This window comes from Euwallacea similis, chromosome 28 (genome assembly GCF_039881205.1).
Source record: "Euwallacea similis isolate ESF13 chromosome 28, ESF131.1, whole genome shotgun sequence".
Taxonomy (NCBI): Eukaryota; Metazoa; Arthropoda; class Insecta; order Coleoptera; family Curculionidae; genus Euwallacea; species Euwallacea similis.
In genome coordinates, this window is record NC_089636.1 from 2,298,773 (window position 1) to 2,313,063 (window position 14,291).

At 33.9% G+C, this 14,291-nt stretch overlaps 1 protein-coding gene across 4 annotated transcripts in view; it reads right to left on the reverse strand.

Annotated features, from left to right (window-relative positions):
• The window catches only part of Fas1 (fasciclin 1), a 125,524-nt gene that overhangs the window by 33,667 nt on the left and 77,566 nt on the right, over positions 1-14,291 (reverse strand). For all 4 annotated transcript variants that reach the window (XM_066403121.1, XM_066403122.1, XM_066403120.1 and 1 more), the window contains exons 3-6: positions 3,365-3,567; positions 3,168-3,301; positions 3,013-3,109; positions 2,777-2,954 (exon numbers count right to left, since the gene is read on the reverse strand). In XM_066403121.1, the coding sequence (XP_066259218.1) occupies positions 2,777-2,954; positions 3,013-3,109; positions 3,168-3,301; positions 3,365-3,567 (612 nt within the window). The remainder of the gene's footprint in view (positions 1-2,776; positions 2,955-3,012; positions 3,110-3,167; positions 3,302-3,364; positions 3,568-14,291) is intronic.

A 14,291-nucleotide genomic window follows, 5' to 3' on the forward strand; every position in this document is an offset into this window, starting at 1 on the left:
AAAAGTCAATGTTTTTAGATTTTTTCAAACAAAAGAAAACGATAATATTCACTAACACACGGTAGATATGCTTATAAATAACATACTTACTTGCCTTAATTATAAAACCAGGTGACAACACACATTATTTACTCATTATCGGTTTGTCTATCAGTCCAGTCTTTTTGTCCCACCATTAAATTCGTACCTATAAATATTCCTATCCAGATAAAATATTCAACGTTATTCCAGGTTTCGAGAATAACTTTGTTTGTTCCCAAAATACGTCAACGTTAATTTTGAGGGGCAACGAATTTGATATAAAATACATTTCCCAACTTCATAATATTTTTTTGCACAACGCAGGGATCCCATTAAAAATTTTAAAGTAGATATACGTGGAGTTTTAATTTTTAAATTAAAAGAGTGCCTAAACGGCTGATCATAAATTTGCATAAAATATGCATATATTCTTGAAATTAAAAAAATCCGTTTCGCAATATCCAATAATAGGCAGGGTGTTCCATTTAAGAAAATATGACTTGTGCAAGAATTTTGTATTTTAAACATTTAACTTCTTTTTTGTAAACTTAAATAAAACTGCACATATTTTGCATTAGACATTTGTGATATCTTTTAAAATAAAACTGGTAAACCACAGGTTAGCAAACAGGATACCCCAAATTTCACTTAAAAGCAGTTATCTGAAAACCAAAGGATATGTAGAAGAACGGTTGAGATATAAAAATGATAAAATACAGGTTTCTACAGATTAAACATAGTTTTAAATATACAGAGTGGCTCAAATATGTATTGGGATTCTTAGAAATTGTTGAATGTTTGGATCGTAAATTTTTAAAATTAATTCGTTTTAAGTACTCAATTCTGATTTTCATTTTTTTTTTTTGGAAATATCAAATGAAATTTGCACAGGCCCCATCAGACAAAAAATTTTTGCTCTTATGACAGACACAGCTTCTGAGCGGTTTAACCTACAATGGCTTTAACATTCTTATCTCAGTTTTTCAAGGCAAATATGGATACCAAACTTTGACATCCATCAAAAGTTGTCAAATGTTTGACACATATCAGGAAGTCGTCAAGCATTTCACACATATTAAAAAGTATTAAGCTTTTGACACATGAAAAATTAGATATTCTCATTAGTATTGAAGAAATAACAAAATAATGTATAAGCCACGTGTGCAATAACTGATACCTTCAATTGCAACTGTCGAAAATACGAGAAAAGCCATATTTCAAACGTTGATATTTTGGAAACAGGAGAATATCGAAATAGGGCAATTGAAACGAAATAATTACGAAATTTCCATGCAGATTAAAAACCTCCCGAGTTTTGAATTTCGCCATATAAAGCTGTTTTCAGTTCAATTTTACTCCTATAAGGACGACGATAAGCTCAACGCACTAGTGCACAACCAACAGTTCGTGATGGAAAAAGGGCGCCTTACCCTAGAAAATAAATTACCCTGTAGATTTCTATAACGATTATTCAAACTTGGTTGTGTAGGTTCTAAACCTTACTGTTTGTGTAAAATTTCGTGTTAATATCTCAAAAACTGAAGCAAATCCGAAACAATATCTTAAAAAGAAAATTAAAATTGTAATACCCTGTATCAGAATAATAAAGCCTTTGCAACACTATACTTAAATAAACAAATTTTACCTCAATTAACCATTTATAGATACCCTGCAGAGAACATATTGTTTAAAAGTGCTTTTTAATGTTTAAAGCAGTTTCTGTGAATTCCATCACTACATAAATTGAGAGATAACATTTTTATAGAGGGCGTAACGAAAGATTTTATGTAGCGACAATCGTTACAAATATTCTAACAATTGTTAATATTAGTTTTATTAAATAGTTTTGGAAAAAATATAGAAATTTATTATAAACATTTGGTTTCCAGGCCTGATAAAAACTACTTTAAATTTTATTGTCGATATTTTCCATTATAAATCAGTAAAGAAACTAAAATCTTCAGGTTCGCTTTATATACAATTTATATAAATAAATGGTCACTATCTGTTACAGCAAATGTTTATTGGAATTAGGACGAATTGTGGAGCATGGAGAAAGCACAATAGATTTCAGGAAAAAGTATTGTTTTCCATCTAGCTAATTGCAAATCCTGAGAGCTTTTTATCTGTGTCAGATTGATTTCGCATAGACAAGGATCATGTAGCTTCCATACCAAGCAGATTATCCCAGGCTTAACCAGTTTCAATGTTCAATATATCGTATGCGGTTATCGATCCAGAAAAAACAAGAAACCTCTTCAAAAGTATAAATTTTTAATTTTAGATATTCGCAATCTTGAGGGATATTTTGTAGGCTCTTCTATTGGTAGACTAAAGTGCATGCATGATGCTCGGTTATCTAGAAATATTCCTTCCTTAAATTTTAGAAAAAATTGATATAAATGAAATCTTTATAAAATTAATTTTACCACAGGTTAATAAAAAACATTGATTTACTAATCAAAATAGTTTACTTTCTGAAGTTCTGACCCAGAACATATTTCAGAATTTTTACACAATGTGCGTTTGATCTCAGTTCGCGCCATAATTGTGATAATTTTTGGCTTAATTGAAAACTACTTTCCTTTAACCATAACTATCCATTAAAATAAGATTATTTTTACAGACACGCAGGCCTATAAAATAAACCAAATAAATGTTTTATGTAATTATTCACCATTATAACAATAATAAAAGCCCTCTACCATGATTGTACTCATCGTTAAAAGCAAAAATGGCTATTGCATGTACTTACTTATAATGGTATTTTCCCTCTGCTCTTGTGTAAACGAGATGACCACTCGAATAACATTATCCCTGTTTGCCAGAGTCTGGAAAGGTGAGTCCTTTTTGGTGGGCGTGGTGAAGAGCACCGCATTAGGAATAACGTGGCCATCTACTATGTAATCGTCAATTAGAGTGGCCCTATTATTCTACAAAATTATTGGTCCATTACTACCAATCTTTTACCGTACGCAATTATTGCCTCACCGCAAATCCTTCATCGACAGGAATAAAAAATGTATGTCCTCCTTCAGTTCTGAATATATTCTCTTTTCTCAAATGCTTAATCTTTTGGCGAAAATCCCTTAAAAAACATGATGCTTTGTATGAACTGTAATATCCGGAATCAAACTTGTTTCTACCTAACTCTATGAGAACCCTGTATAAGGGACTCGTAACCTTCCAAAAATTCCCAAGCATTTGGATTAAAGATCTGTGTGGACAAATTGCTGGATGATCTAGTGGGAATCAACACTTCATCGATTTTATGCAAGATCTGAAACAGAAATTTGCCAATTTACTAGATATTTACAAGAGATTAATATATAAAAATATTCACCTGTGTAATGGGGGCTCTCCCAGTTTGGGTCTGAATCCCAACAATATTAGATTGCCTGTAAAGCAGCCTGGCATTGTTGACATAGAAAGCATCGTTGTACGTGCCAGGACTGATAGTGATCCATATTGGTGCCCCTCCCGGTAACCTTGTGTTAATGGAGGTAGAGGAGACCCCTAGTTGTTGCACGGTCTTCGGAATATTAGCTAAAAAAATGTTTTTCGTCTTCAAGAAGTCGCACACTATTGCCAAAATTGAAGCAGGTAAAGTATTTTGCCTGAAGTAAGATAGTTTCCATTTTAAGTATAAAATTCTAAGCAACGAAACGGGTATCCAGGAAAGTATTGGTAATATATTTTCTTTTTTTTTCATGATAAACATGAGTGTTAGAAAATTTTTCCTGGAAGGATAATTTTTCACCATACAAATGAGAAGTTTATAAAGAATTTTCAATTTTTCTGAAAAGGAAATTTACCCACTTGGATAAGAAGTTGTACAAACTTCAAATAATATTAATACTGATTACAAGTTTCTACAGATCGATTTTGGGCAGGAGTTTTATAACTCCACTCACTTCACGATACTTTTACCAATAGATCTTTCTTAAAAGAAGCTATTGCACCCGTTCGCTGCGATAACTCTAAACCCATGGTTTAATCCTTCTACCTCCGTTTAATGGGGCTATTTGGGTAAACCCTGAAAATTTATTATCAACTTAATTACATACTCCAACTTACATTAATGAACTTCCTTTAGATTGCTGTGAATGGATTTACTTGTTTGGCGATACGCTTGTGATGTGAGTGACAATAAGTAATATTTTTTGGAGTTATTAAGAGAAAAATAATCGGTGAATCTACTTCAATAACTGAGATTTTGTGACAATTCTATGTGTTGAATAAGTGAGTAAAGTCAAACAACTGAACATGGCATTCGACTGCATAATAGAGAGTGCCTCACAAAACCATAGACAAGCTAATGTTTAAGGTAGATAACTACACCGAATTTGACCGACATACTACAAAGCGTTTCAAAATGATCCTTTATAATTTAATTCCATTGGCCCGAAAACGAAACATTTCCGAACCCAAATACAAATTAAATAAAATCGGCCTCTTTTCACCTATAATTTTACTATCTTTCTGTTCATGCTTTTTTCTGGGTTATCCTATATAGTTTCGATATTTCTTAGAACTGAAATGAATTCGATTAGAAAGAGAGGGATTGAATGGAAGAGAAGTATTAGGGCAAATAGCAAAATCGGCAATTCCGAAGGAAGAAACTTAAATTTAAATTATATATTTCAACTCACACGCTATGATTAGTACTCGTATCACGTGCGTTGTTATTTAAATTCATGTATGCATTTGAATAGAAGCACCTACCTAGGTATTCCAACCGGACTTAACATACTTTAACAGCTTTGAAGATTCCCGTATACCTAGAGATGAATTTGTGACCAGTATAACAAAATTGCCGCCTTTACTGCTAAAACTTTCATTTACCACCACTGTGCAGACGCGTTTAAATTATATTAAGCGTCATATATCCCACATCCCATAGTAGTCTTTGTTCATTAATGAGATTAGACATAACAAAAGCTATGACATTGATTCTACCATCTTAAATAGACAAGTAGGCTTTTGACACGGTTGAACTGTTCGTTATATTTTCTGTCTTTATTTAGGAGCGTATGCTAGAAAATGATGGGTATATACAAAGAAGCATTTAACAGCAGCTGTGATTCATAGGTTGATATGTACAGTGGTCGCAAATGAGAATTTAAATGGACCAAATTAGAGATTTTTTTTTTCAATTTTTAGAATTTGATATTGAAGATTTTCTTGATGTGTTTTTACGTTTTTGGAAGTGTTCGAAAAAACTCATGTTTGCTTTTCAGAGTCAATTGCTTCTGAAAACACTTTTTTTATTTATCAACAATATATCTATGATTGCATCTTCAATTTTGGAAGAAATTCAGAGGTAAAAGTACAATTTCTCTGAAAAAATACCTCAAAGAGTTGAAAGGGCTTTCCTCGCATATAAATGACCACATAGGCAAACAAAGAATGCATGAACTATCCTAGGTGAGTACAGAATTCGATATCATTTGACTATAAAAAGTATTTGAGTTTAAGGTGTTCTTTTTTGAAGAATGTGGAGAAACGACTGCTTTGTGAAAAAAATAGCTGTTTCTGAAGGAGGAATTAAAGAATAAAGTTAAAGAGGTCATAATGAATTACTCTTTCAAAGAGTCATATTCAAAGAATAAGAAAAGAAGTAAAAAAATTCGAAAAGTAGCGGAACAGCACATTAGAATTAATTAGAATGCCTCAAAAGGAAACGTCGATGGGGGGAGTTTTCCTAGAAAGGAAATCGCCTTCTTGAGTAGACCATTCTCCGAAAAAACCGTCTGTCTAACATTGCGATAATTTGAGTGGTAGTTTTAGACGATTTTCGACATCTCTTTTCTTTTTATCGCAATCAATACTTCTCAGCTCGATCTGCATCTCAAAGATTATCCCTCCTCTTTAGAGGACTTTTCATATTTGACGTTACAACCTCATTCACTTTTTTGCCGATGTGAAAGTATGCCCGTTTGAAGTTAGGAACTCTTCTACTATTTCAGAAGAGTCATTTTACAGATCATTTTCGATAAGGTGATTTTCGACATATGCATTTCCCTTCCTTCACTTGATTTCTACGCCATCATCTTCTTCCATACCTCTATTCATCACCGTTTTTTCATCTCTCAGAAATCCAATAAAAGGCCACCCTGTGCAAATATCGTTTTGTTTTTAAGAGCTTAAATATGATTGAGTGTTAAGAAACGGCGATTTATTACTTCAATTTCGACCCTCTTTTCACAATCGTTTTAGAGTTTATTCTGGGGCGTATACGACCCACTTTGCAAGAACGTAAATTTAATTACATCTTGGAAAACTGTTTTTAAATTGTTAGGGAAAATAAAGAAAAGTGGACCTGCGGTAGCTTGAATATTAGCGAAATGAAAAAATTCAGGGTATTCTGGAAATTTCAATTTGCTTCTAGCTAAGTCAACTCCTTAGCAAATTAAGAGTAGATTTAGAGTATATGAAAACTTAGTGCAATAATATAGAACAAAGCTTCTTTATCTTGTGGAGGTATATTTTTTAATGTTTGCTGGCTATTGTCGCTGCGATAAACAGAAGTAAAAATATATTTCTAACATAATCAATTACAGACAGAGTAATTTATATTCTATCGACAAACACTATTGTTTCACTGACCAAAAAGTTTGATGGACCTTTAGTTCGGTCTCCAGGAAAGTAAACACATAACAAATCCCATTTGCAAGAGTAAATATAGAGTTTCAATATAAACTTTTGCTCCATATTGTTCACAAATTCGATTTAAATAAATGGAAAACTATTAAAGCCAGAAGAAAACAAACCACGGGGAACCTCATTACAGACACCCAGGCACTGACGAGAACCTTTTATTTTACACTGTCTTTTTCAAATAACGTTGTTTTTGGCAGAATTACTGCAACCTTTCTAAAAAGACCGCACGTACTTCTGGCACATGTAATTGTAAGTTCAGATCTCATTGAATTCTAAACATTGAAATTCTAAACCTTAAAGTCATAATTAGTAAATTGCTTGTATCTTTTAGGAATGCTTTCAAAATTGGTCACAGTGGAACATGTATGTAGTATCGGATTTGATATTTGTGTAGATATAGGATGGTGTTTATATCTTTTAAATGCGATCACAGATCAGAAAAAGGATTATAAATGTACGTTTATTAATACAAAGTGAACAAAACAGGGGACAATGTAACTTGGGAATTTACAAACGCGGACGCGACTTCTGAGTTGCCAAGGACAACCAAACTCAGAAGAAAAAAGAGCTTGTGCATGCCCTCCAAATCCTTAAATACTGAAACCCGTGGTAATAAACCATGGGTATACCCTGATTAGGGTGCCATCTGCACCACCCGCCGCATTAAACCGTGGCGTGGAATTGGAACTACAATTATAGGGCCGACGAAGTCTATTACAGCCAATTCCAATGCTGACAAAGTCTATTACAAGCAGTTCCAATGCTGACCAAGTTCATTGCGGGGATTTCCAATGTCGACCAGGCATAGTATGGGAAATTCCCATGCTCCAATTAATGCCTATCAGGGTCGTACCTCAGGGGTATATCAATCTTAAAAATAATACCTTCTATCTAATATCTATCAAGCTTGAAAGTAACACCTATCTACAAGAATACACCAACAGTCAATTTTGATCCTACATGTATAGTAAATTTAAGGATAGAAAAGTAAGTCGATTTTAACCACTGAAGATAATAAAACATCCAATCCGGCTGGATTAACATTGTTGATACTTAATGTAGAGTCTAAAACGACCAGACTAAAGCGCAACGAGCGCATTAAGCTACCAGAGCGCCTCTTGTGGCTGACACCGTAAGTACTGTAGACTATAAAAAGATTCTTCGTATTGTTTTAAGGACTGTTGCAGCATGGCTTTCATTGCCAGCTAACCCATCTATACTCTTTCGTCATCACTACAGTTAAATCAGCATCACGGTGTTTTCGAACACACAAATTCCGTCTCTCTGACTGTATAGATTATGGTAGTCGATTCCATTAGGATGCAATATACGACTGTACTTTTATTCCCTTTTTTACTGAAATGTCATGAATAGCCAACGGATTAAAAGCCTGGTGGTCCATTAGTGATTTTTATCATTGAAATTTCAGTTAAAATTTCTCGGTCGTTTGGTGGGTCTTATATACTTTACACTGGTTTCTGTAGGGTAGTACTTAAAGGGAGAACGCTTGTCTTGTTTGTTGAGTGGAAGTAGTATGAAGAGCAGATGAGAGGCTTGTTAAGATTAAAGTAAATTTAGATGCCTATATGGAAATATTAAACTCTGCATTACTCTCAGCCATATTTGACTTAAAAATTTAACCCTATCCCTAATTTTCCAACTAGTTTTAGCATACCAGCATATTTCATCTCTTAACTCAATTCAAACATTTCTTCTCCTTCATATAAAAGCGAGGTAAGTTTTTTTATTTCCATCTTTAGGGACGGTACCTACTCAATGTGTGCGCATATTTTTCCTCTTTTCGCATTCGGCTTTTAGATCCAGCTGGAAAATATCCGTATATCACGTGTTCCAGCCAGCAAACCAACCGAAAATGTGTAGAGGAATTGCACTTGAAAAGGGCGTTCTACCGGAAAATATTTCGAACATGTTTGAATTTCCAGAAGGTTGATTTTCCAGGTAATTCCTATTTCGGGGATGCATTTCAAATGTTTGTCTTTTGATGTGCATATTAACAATTCCCCTATAGGTTTAACTGAGATCTAGCATCGTCCATTTACATACAAACAGGTTTGGTAAAGTTACGGTTTTGCTCTGTTTGAAAAATTTAGCCATAATTTCGCGAGAGGCATCTTCCTAAAGTTGAAATATTTACACTTTAGTGTACTACCAATTTCCTTGGTTTGAGTTTTCGGCTTATAAAGCCCCAATTCGGAATATGGTTTCTTTTACCTCCGCATATTCTCTTGGAATATTTTATCGCTGCTTGAAATCGACCCCATTCAAGGAAATGCGATTTTGTATGGTCGTTTTGACTGGCAGGCACGGTTTCGGTATATTCTCTTTTACGACTAAAATACAAAGTAGTAATTTTATTTTATGTTATTTGAATTTTCTTAAGAAAGGATTTATTACGTTATTCATTATGCCAACGGAAATTATTAAGTTTCCATTGACATAATGGTAACTTTTAAATGACGAATTAATTAAAAAATTGTTTAAAGTATGTGTATTAGAAGTCAATGCAGTGCCCACATGCCGTAGCATCTTCTAGTAAGGACTTACACTCGACTTAGTTTACTGGCCTTTGTGGTGGTTTAACCTATTTTTTTAATTTTGCTCGCTGGGACCATGGTTTCTGGAAAATCTTATATTTTAATAAAATTTCCAGGGATTTCCAGTTTGTCTCAAACGTCAGTGACGTTACTCCTCTTTTTATAGCTAATGTCTTGTCTGAGCAAATATTTCAACATTTTACTCTCCTCTCCACTTTAAGCCATGTTCAATAACAGTCGTGATGTCGGGATCTCGCTTGTAAATTTCAGAATTTGAAGGAAAAAGTTCGAATCGCTCTGAACAATGACAATGTTTTCATGACTAGTACGAACCCTTTATGTCTGAAAATGGATAAGTTTTTCATCCATTTATTTCGTATGTTGATCTTGATTCGGATTTCAAAGCCAATTCATAGTGTTTGCTCAATTTCTTCAATGATCTACGTTATTTTGTACCTATTTATGCTCAATGCTATTTCTACGTAAACGCTAAAAATTCCACACTCGAACATAAATATAGAAAAAACTAAATTATTTAAATACGCATGTGCGTATGTTTTCGGACATGCGCAGCAAGATCTGTGTATGCTCACTTTTTACGTAAATATGTTTAATGAAACCATTATTGGCTTCATTAAGCATATTCGCATGATAAAACATAATTCACCATGTTGGCCAACATCTTCATTTTTGCTTAAACGCTCTATTCTTTTTGTATACTTGCTATTTACTTTTCTTACATGTAGAGAAACGTTGGGTGTTTCTATAGTAGGCTGAACTGACGTCTGCTGGTTTTCTCTTTTGTTCCTTCTATCATTCTTGCACATTATCATTCAGGCTTGCATATGCTTTTCGTATAACATCGAAAAGACTTTTGTAATGTGAACCGGGCCACTTTGCTGATTCGGCAAGAGATGGCTTTTCAAACACAATTAATTTTATTTATATGTATAAATATTTAAAAATAAAAAATAACAACTTTTAAAAAATGCCATGTAATTGTACTAATTGCGGAATAATCGAAAATTCGCCAAACATGCTCCTAGATATCGTCCATAAGTGTTCGTCTTTCTAGAAGAAACGAACTTTCAGAACCTTTTCTGATCATGAAAATCGACGAAGAGGTTTTCAAAATAAGAGCTTTCGAAAATGACCGAAAAATATGCTGTGTCGAGAGTTTTTGTGAGTACCCTTAAAAGTTAAAAAATGTGAATATGCGTTTTTCCTCAGAAATGCGCAACACGCTGTATGTGTATGGTATATCTAGCGTAAGAATGTTTGCACGTCATCGCGGTAAAAATCCGCTGCGTTGCCAATTTGTAAATATCATACCTGAACATATATCTTACGGTATTATCAACTTTAAACTTTTAACTAATCAAAAACGTTTTGCTTAAAAGTGTTTTCGCTCTACTATTTAGCGTAGTACTAGCAGCTTACTAGATAGAAATGTAAATGAATTAATTAACCCAGAGACTTTTTAAAAATTCAAAAAATTTGAAATGTAAACAGTGAGATAAAACGTCAAACAAACAAATCGCAAAACAACGTTTGAGTAACGGCAACGTCGCAATATTTTGCCAACATAATTTAAATTACCATAACGACGCATGTTGTTCCATATGGCTGATTGGCAATGAAATTACGTCACTTATGACGTACAACCATTCTTAAGCTAGATACACTATACTTGCTTTGCAGGCACATACACCTGATGAAGCCAATAAATAGAAACACGTCTCAACAGGTTGCCACACATCATCTTCCATTTTTACTTGAACTCTCGTTCCTTTTGCGAACTTACCATTAATTTTTTGTACGTTGCAACAAATGAAATGCTTGTAAAAGAGTTTGTTTTGCTAATTTTAATATGTGACTTTATTTTTTATTCATCATCATTTCCACGAGCTAAATTTTGGAAATAATGCACCGGAGAATTTTGCTGCTTTGTCGGTTCTGTATTGTCCTGTGGCGTTACGATTAGTTACGCTTTGAGTATAGTGCTTGCAAACCAAAAAATACTACTAGAAAAGCATAAAAATCCATGGTATTTTCACGCTTGTATAAAGTGGCTCTTGAGGCATAAAGGGATTTACACTCTGTTTTTTCTGTTTTTAGGACGTAAAACATCGTGCATAAAGACCAATTTTCACAGGAGTGTTGGTCTCAATGAACATTATTCCTCTCGCTCTCTCACTTAGGTAATTATTTTGGCCTAATACAGGCCCTTCTATCTCTCTCCAAAGAACACTTGTCCAACATCCATAAATTCTAATTCTTCCATTAAATACTCCTGATGACTAAATTATGCGGTATCACGTGTACCGGGGACTTTATTAAACTTCGAACATACATTGCAGTCCGAGCGTCGCGTCGGTTGCTTGCCGTGTTTGCCACAAAGAATGTGGAACTCTGGCAAATTTAAATTTATTGCCAGGCTTTTTGTGGACTTTTTGAATTAGTTCTCTTGCAAAATGAGGCAAATTCTCAAAACATTATGGGGGAAGTAAAGCCACGCTATAACACGCACACGTTTCGGAAGCTTTCTAATCGATAGTTGAAGCCAAATTAAATGCTACATATTTTGCATCTCAGGCTAGATCGTATCTAACTAAGCTTGAGAAATACGGGAAAATTAGTCGGCCTAGATAAATATTCAAAAGGCTTTTAAGGAAATAAACGTTGGGGGAGTTGCTGCATTTATTAAAAAATAAAACATAGATCTAAGCACCCGATAATACATCTCAGCCCCATAATCTTTTGATAATCTCGATCAATCGTAATATGAAGATCCGGTTTCATCAGTTCATCGGCTGGAAATTTAATAAAGATTAACAATTTTCCGCTTCTCCATATACGGGGCTTGTTAAATGGGGACTTACTTTGACATTCGGGGATTACAAATGACTTTAAAACCTTACTTTCTTCCAGATTTTCATGCCAGAACGGAACTATTTCCTGGGAAAAGGCGTATCAACTGCGTCTCTTCAATAAAGTTGTTTCCTCGGGACTGAACCGTCTTAAATAACTACGTACATGTCGGCTCAATGGACCGAAGGGAATTTTTGAGGATGCTTCTTTTTGAGGTATTTTAAGACGCTTCTTCGCATATCAACATCGTCCAACCTTACCTTACATGTTTTTAATGTTTAAGCCACGACGCTTACAACTCTCTGTTCATTTAAATTAGTCAGCCTCATTTAAAAGAGAAATCGCAGAAGTTGTGCAGTTCCCGAAAACCTCCTCAAGCGACTTTCTCAAGATTAACATAAGAAGACGGAAGGCTTATAAAAGTTTAAAGCTTCTCGCTAGCTCTGTATTAAATGTCAGTTAATTACAAAATGGTATAACTTGATTAATTGGCAGCGTTCTCGAAATTTTAAGCATTTTAAGTCCCAGTTATTTGGAAAATATAAATATTAGTTTGAGTCGAGATTCGTTCCAAATTGTAATCTTTTAATGTTTTATATTCGTATAACTCCATTTTGGGATGAAGCCAATTTAACAGCGTATTCAGGGAAAAAGAGGACATCAATTTTTTTTATCAGTGGCAGACCTCTTGGGGAGGTACCTCTATTTTTTTAAATAGACCACCCTATATATTATTCCCTCCGAAAGTAACAATATCGTCATTACTCATAAAACGTTTTTTCGTTACGTTTATGTTTAAGTTGAAATATCAGAGCAGACACTCTTTTTTAGGCACTAACTAGCACCACTCGTCTCGAAAGTGACCTTTTGTGCGCTCTGCTTTATCATTCATATAAACTACTCGTTTTTCTCAATATTGTTTTTACCACGTATATTATTGTTCAATACCAAGAAACCTTAGCTTTAGTTGCAAAGATTTTTTTGCACAAAACAGTGTCTCTGAGACTACGAACTCAGGGTGATCCGAACGGGAATATTCACTCCATAATCAGCTCGACAGGTTATTTCAAAAATTCCTAAATTCCGATAACATCCTCGAAATACATAAATTTTTGGTCACTTCGAGCCAAAAACATTATACCATTCGTTAGTGAATTTGCTAATAAATACCTACATACCCGCCTTTGTTACTATTTCGGTAATTTGAAGCTAATGAAGACTATGTTTCAAATGCTTGTTATCATAAATAGCATATGTATATGAATTATTTCAGAAATTTGAGATATTTCCATTCAAACTAATCAAAACAGTATACAAGTCATGTTGGTTCAAATAGTAAAAGTAAAGTCGGTTGTTGATAGCCGTCCACATAAGGAGTGGTAATTTCACAATGAAATAATTTTTATCATTTAAAAACCATTTTTATCAACAGTTTTTACGGGACCCTCTGTACTTTATTGACGATTTGGAAACTACGAAGCACAAGGAATGTTTCCTTAATATATTTACTGTGACGTGCGTCGACTATCAATTTTTTAAGAATTTGAGACTTGGGGAGTTTTCCACTTTACCAAATGTTGGAAAATAAAACTTTCCTTATTTGAGATGTTGCTTTTGGGGACTGTACATTGTCCAAATTTCGAAAAAAAAATGTTTGGAACGCTGAAGTGCATACTTTTTTAATTGTATGTTATACGATTTCTTTAATTTACTTTTCATTATAAATAATTAATAGGTATTTCTTATACCTACTTATATCTCTTAATTTTATATTAAAATGACCAGGATGTTTCCATGGTTTTTTATACATATCAGCGAAAATTTCCCGTAATGCGATACTCTATGATACTTATCTCGGTGAGTTTTGCCAATAAAAACAGGGACGGAACTACAAGGATCGACTAATCAAATTTAATCTAAACTAAAAATTCGGTTTACTTTGAATATCCTCTTGCCGAATAGAACTATTTAAAAGAACTAGAGAAAGATGAGTATCTAACGAGCGTGCGATAAACTGGCTTTATCCCACGCCTTTGCAATCTAAACATAACACTTTACTACGCTTTTTGCATTTGTGCGGTAAAAAATTTTCCTGTGCCCAAATCGAAGTGTTAGAGACAAAGCTTTTTATGCTTTTTGTGTTATGACATTAACAAAAAATTTTACCGCACGCGTGCGTGT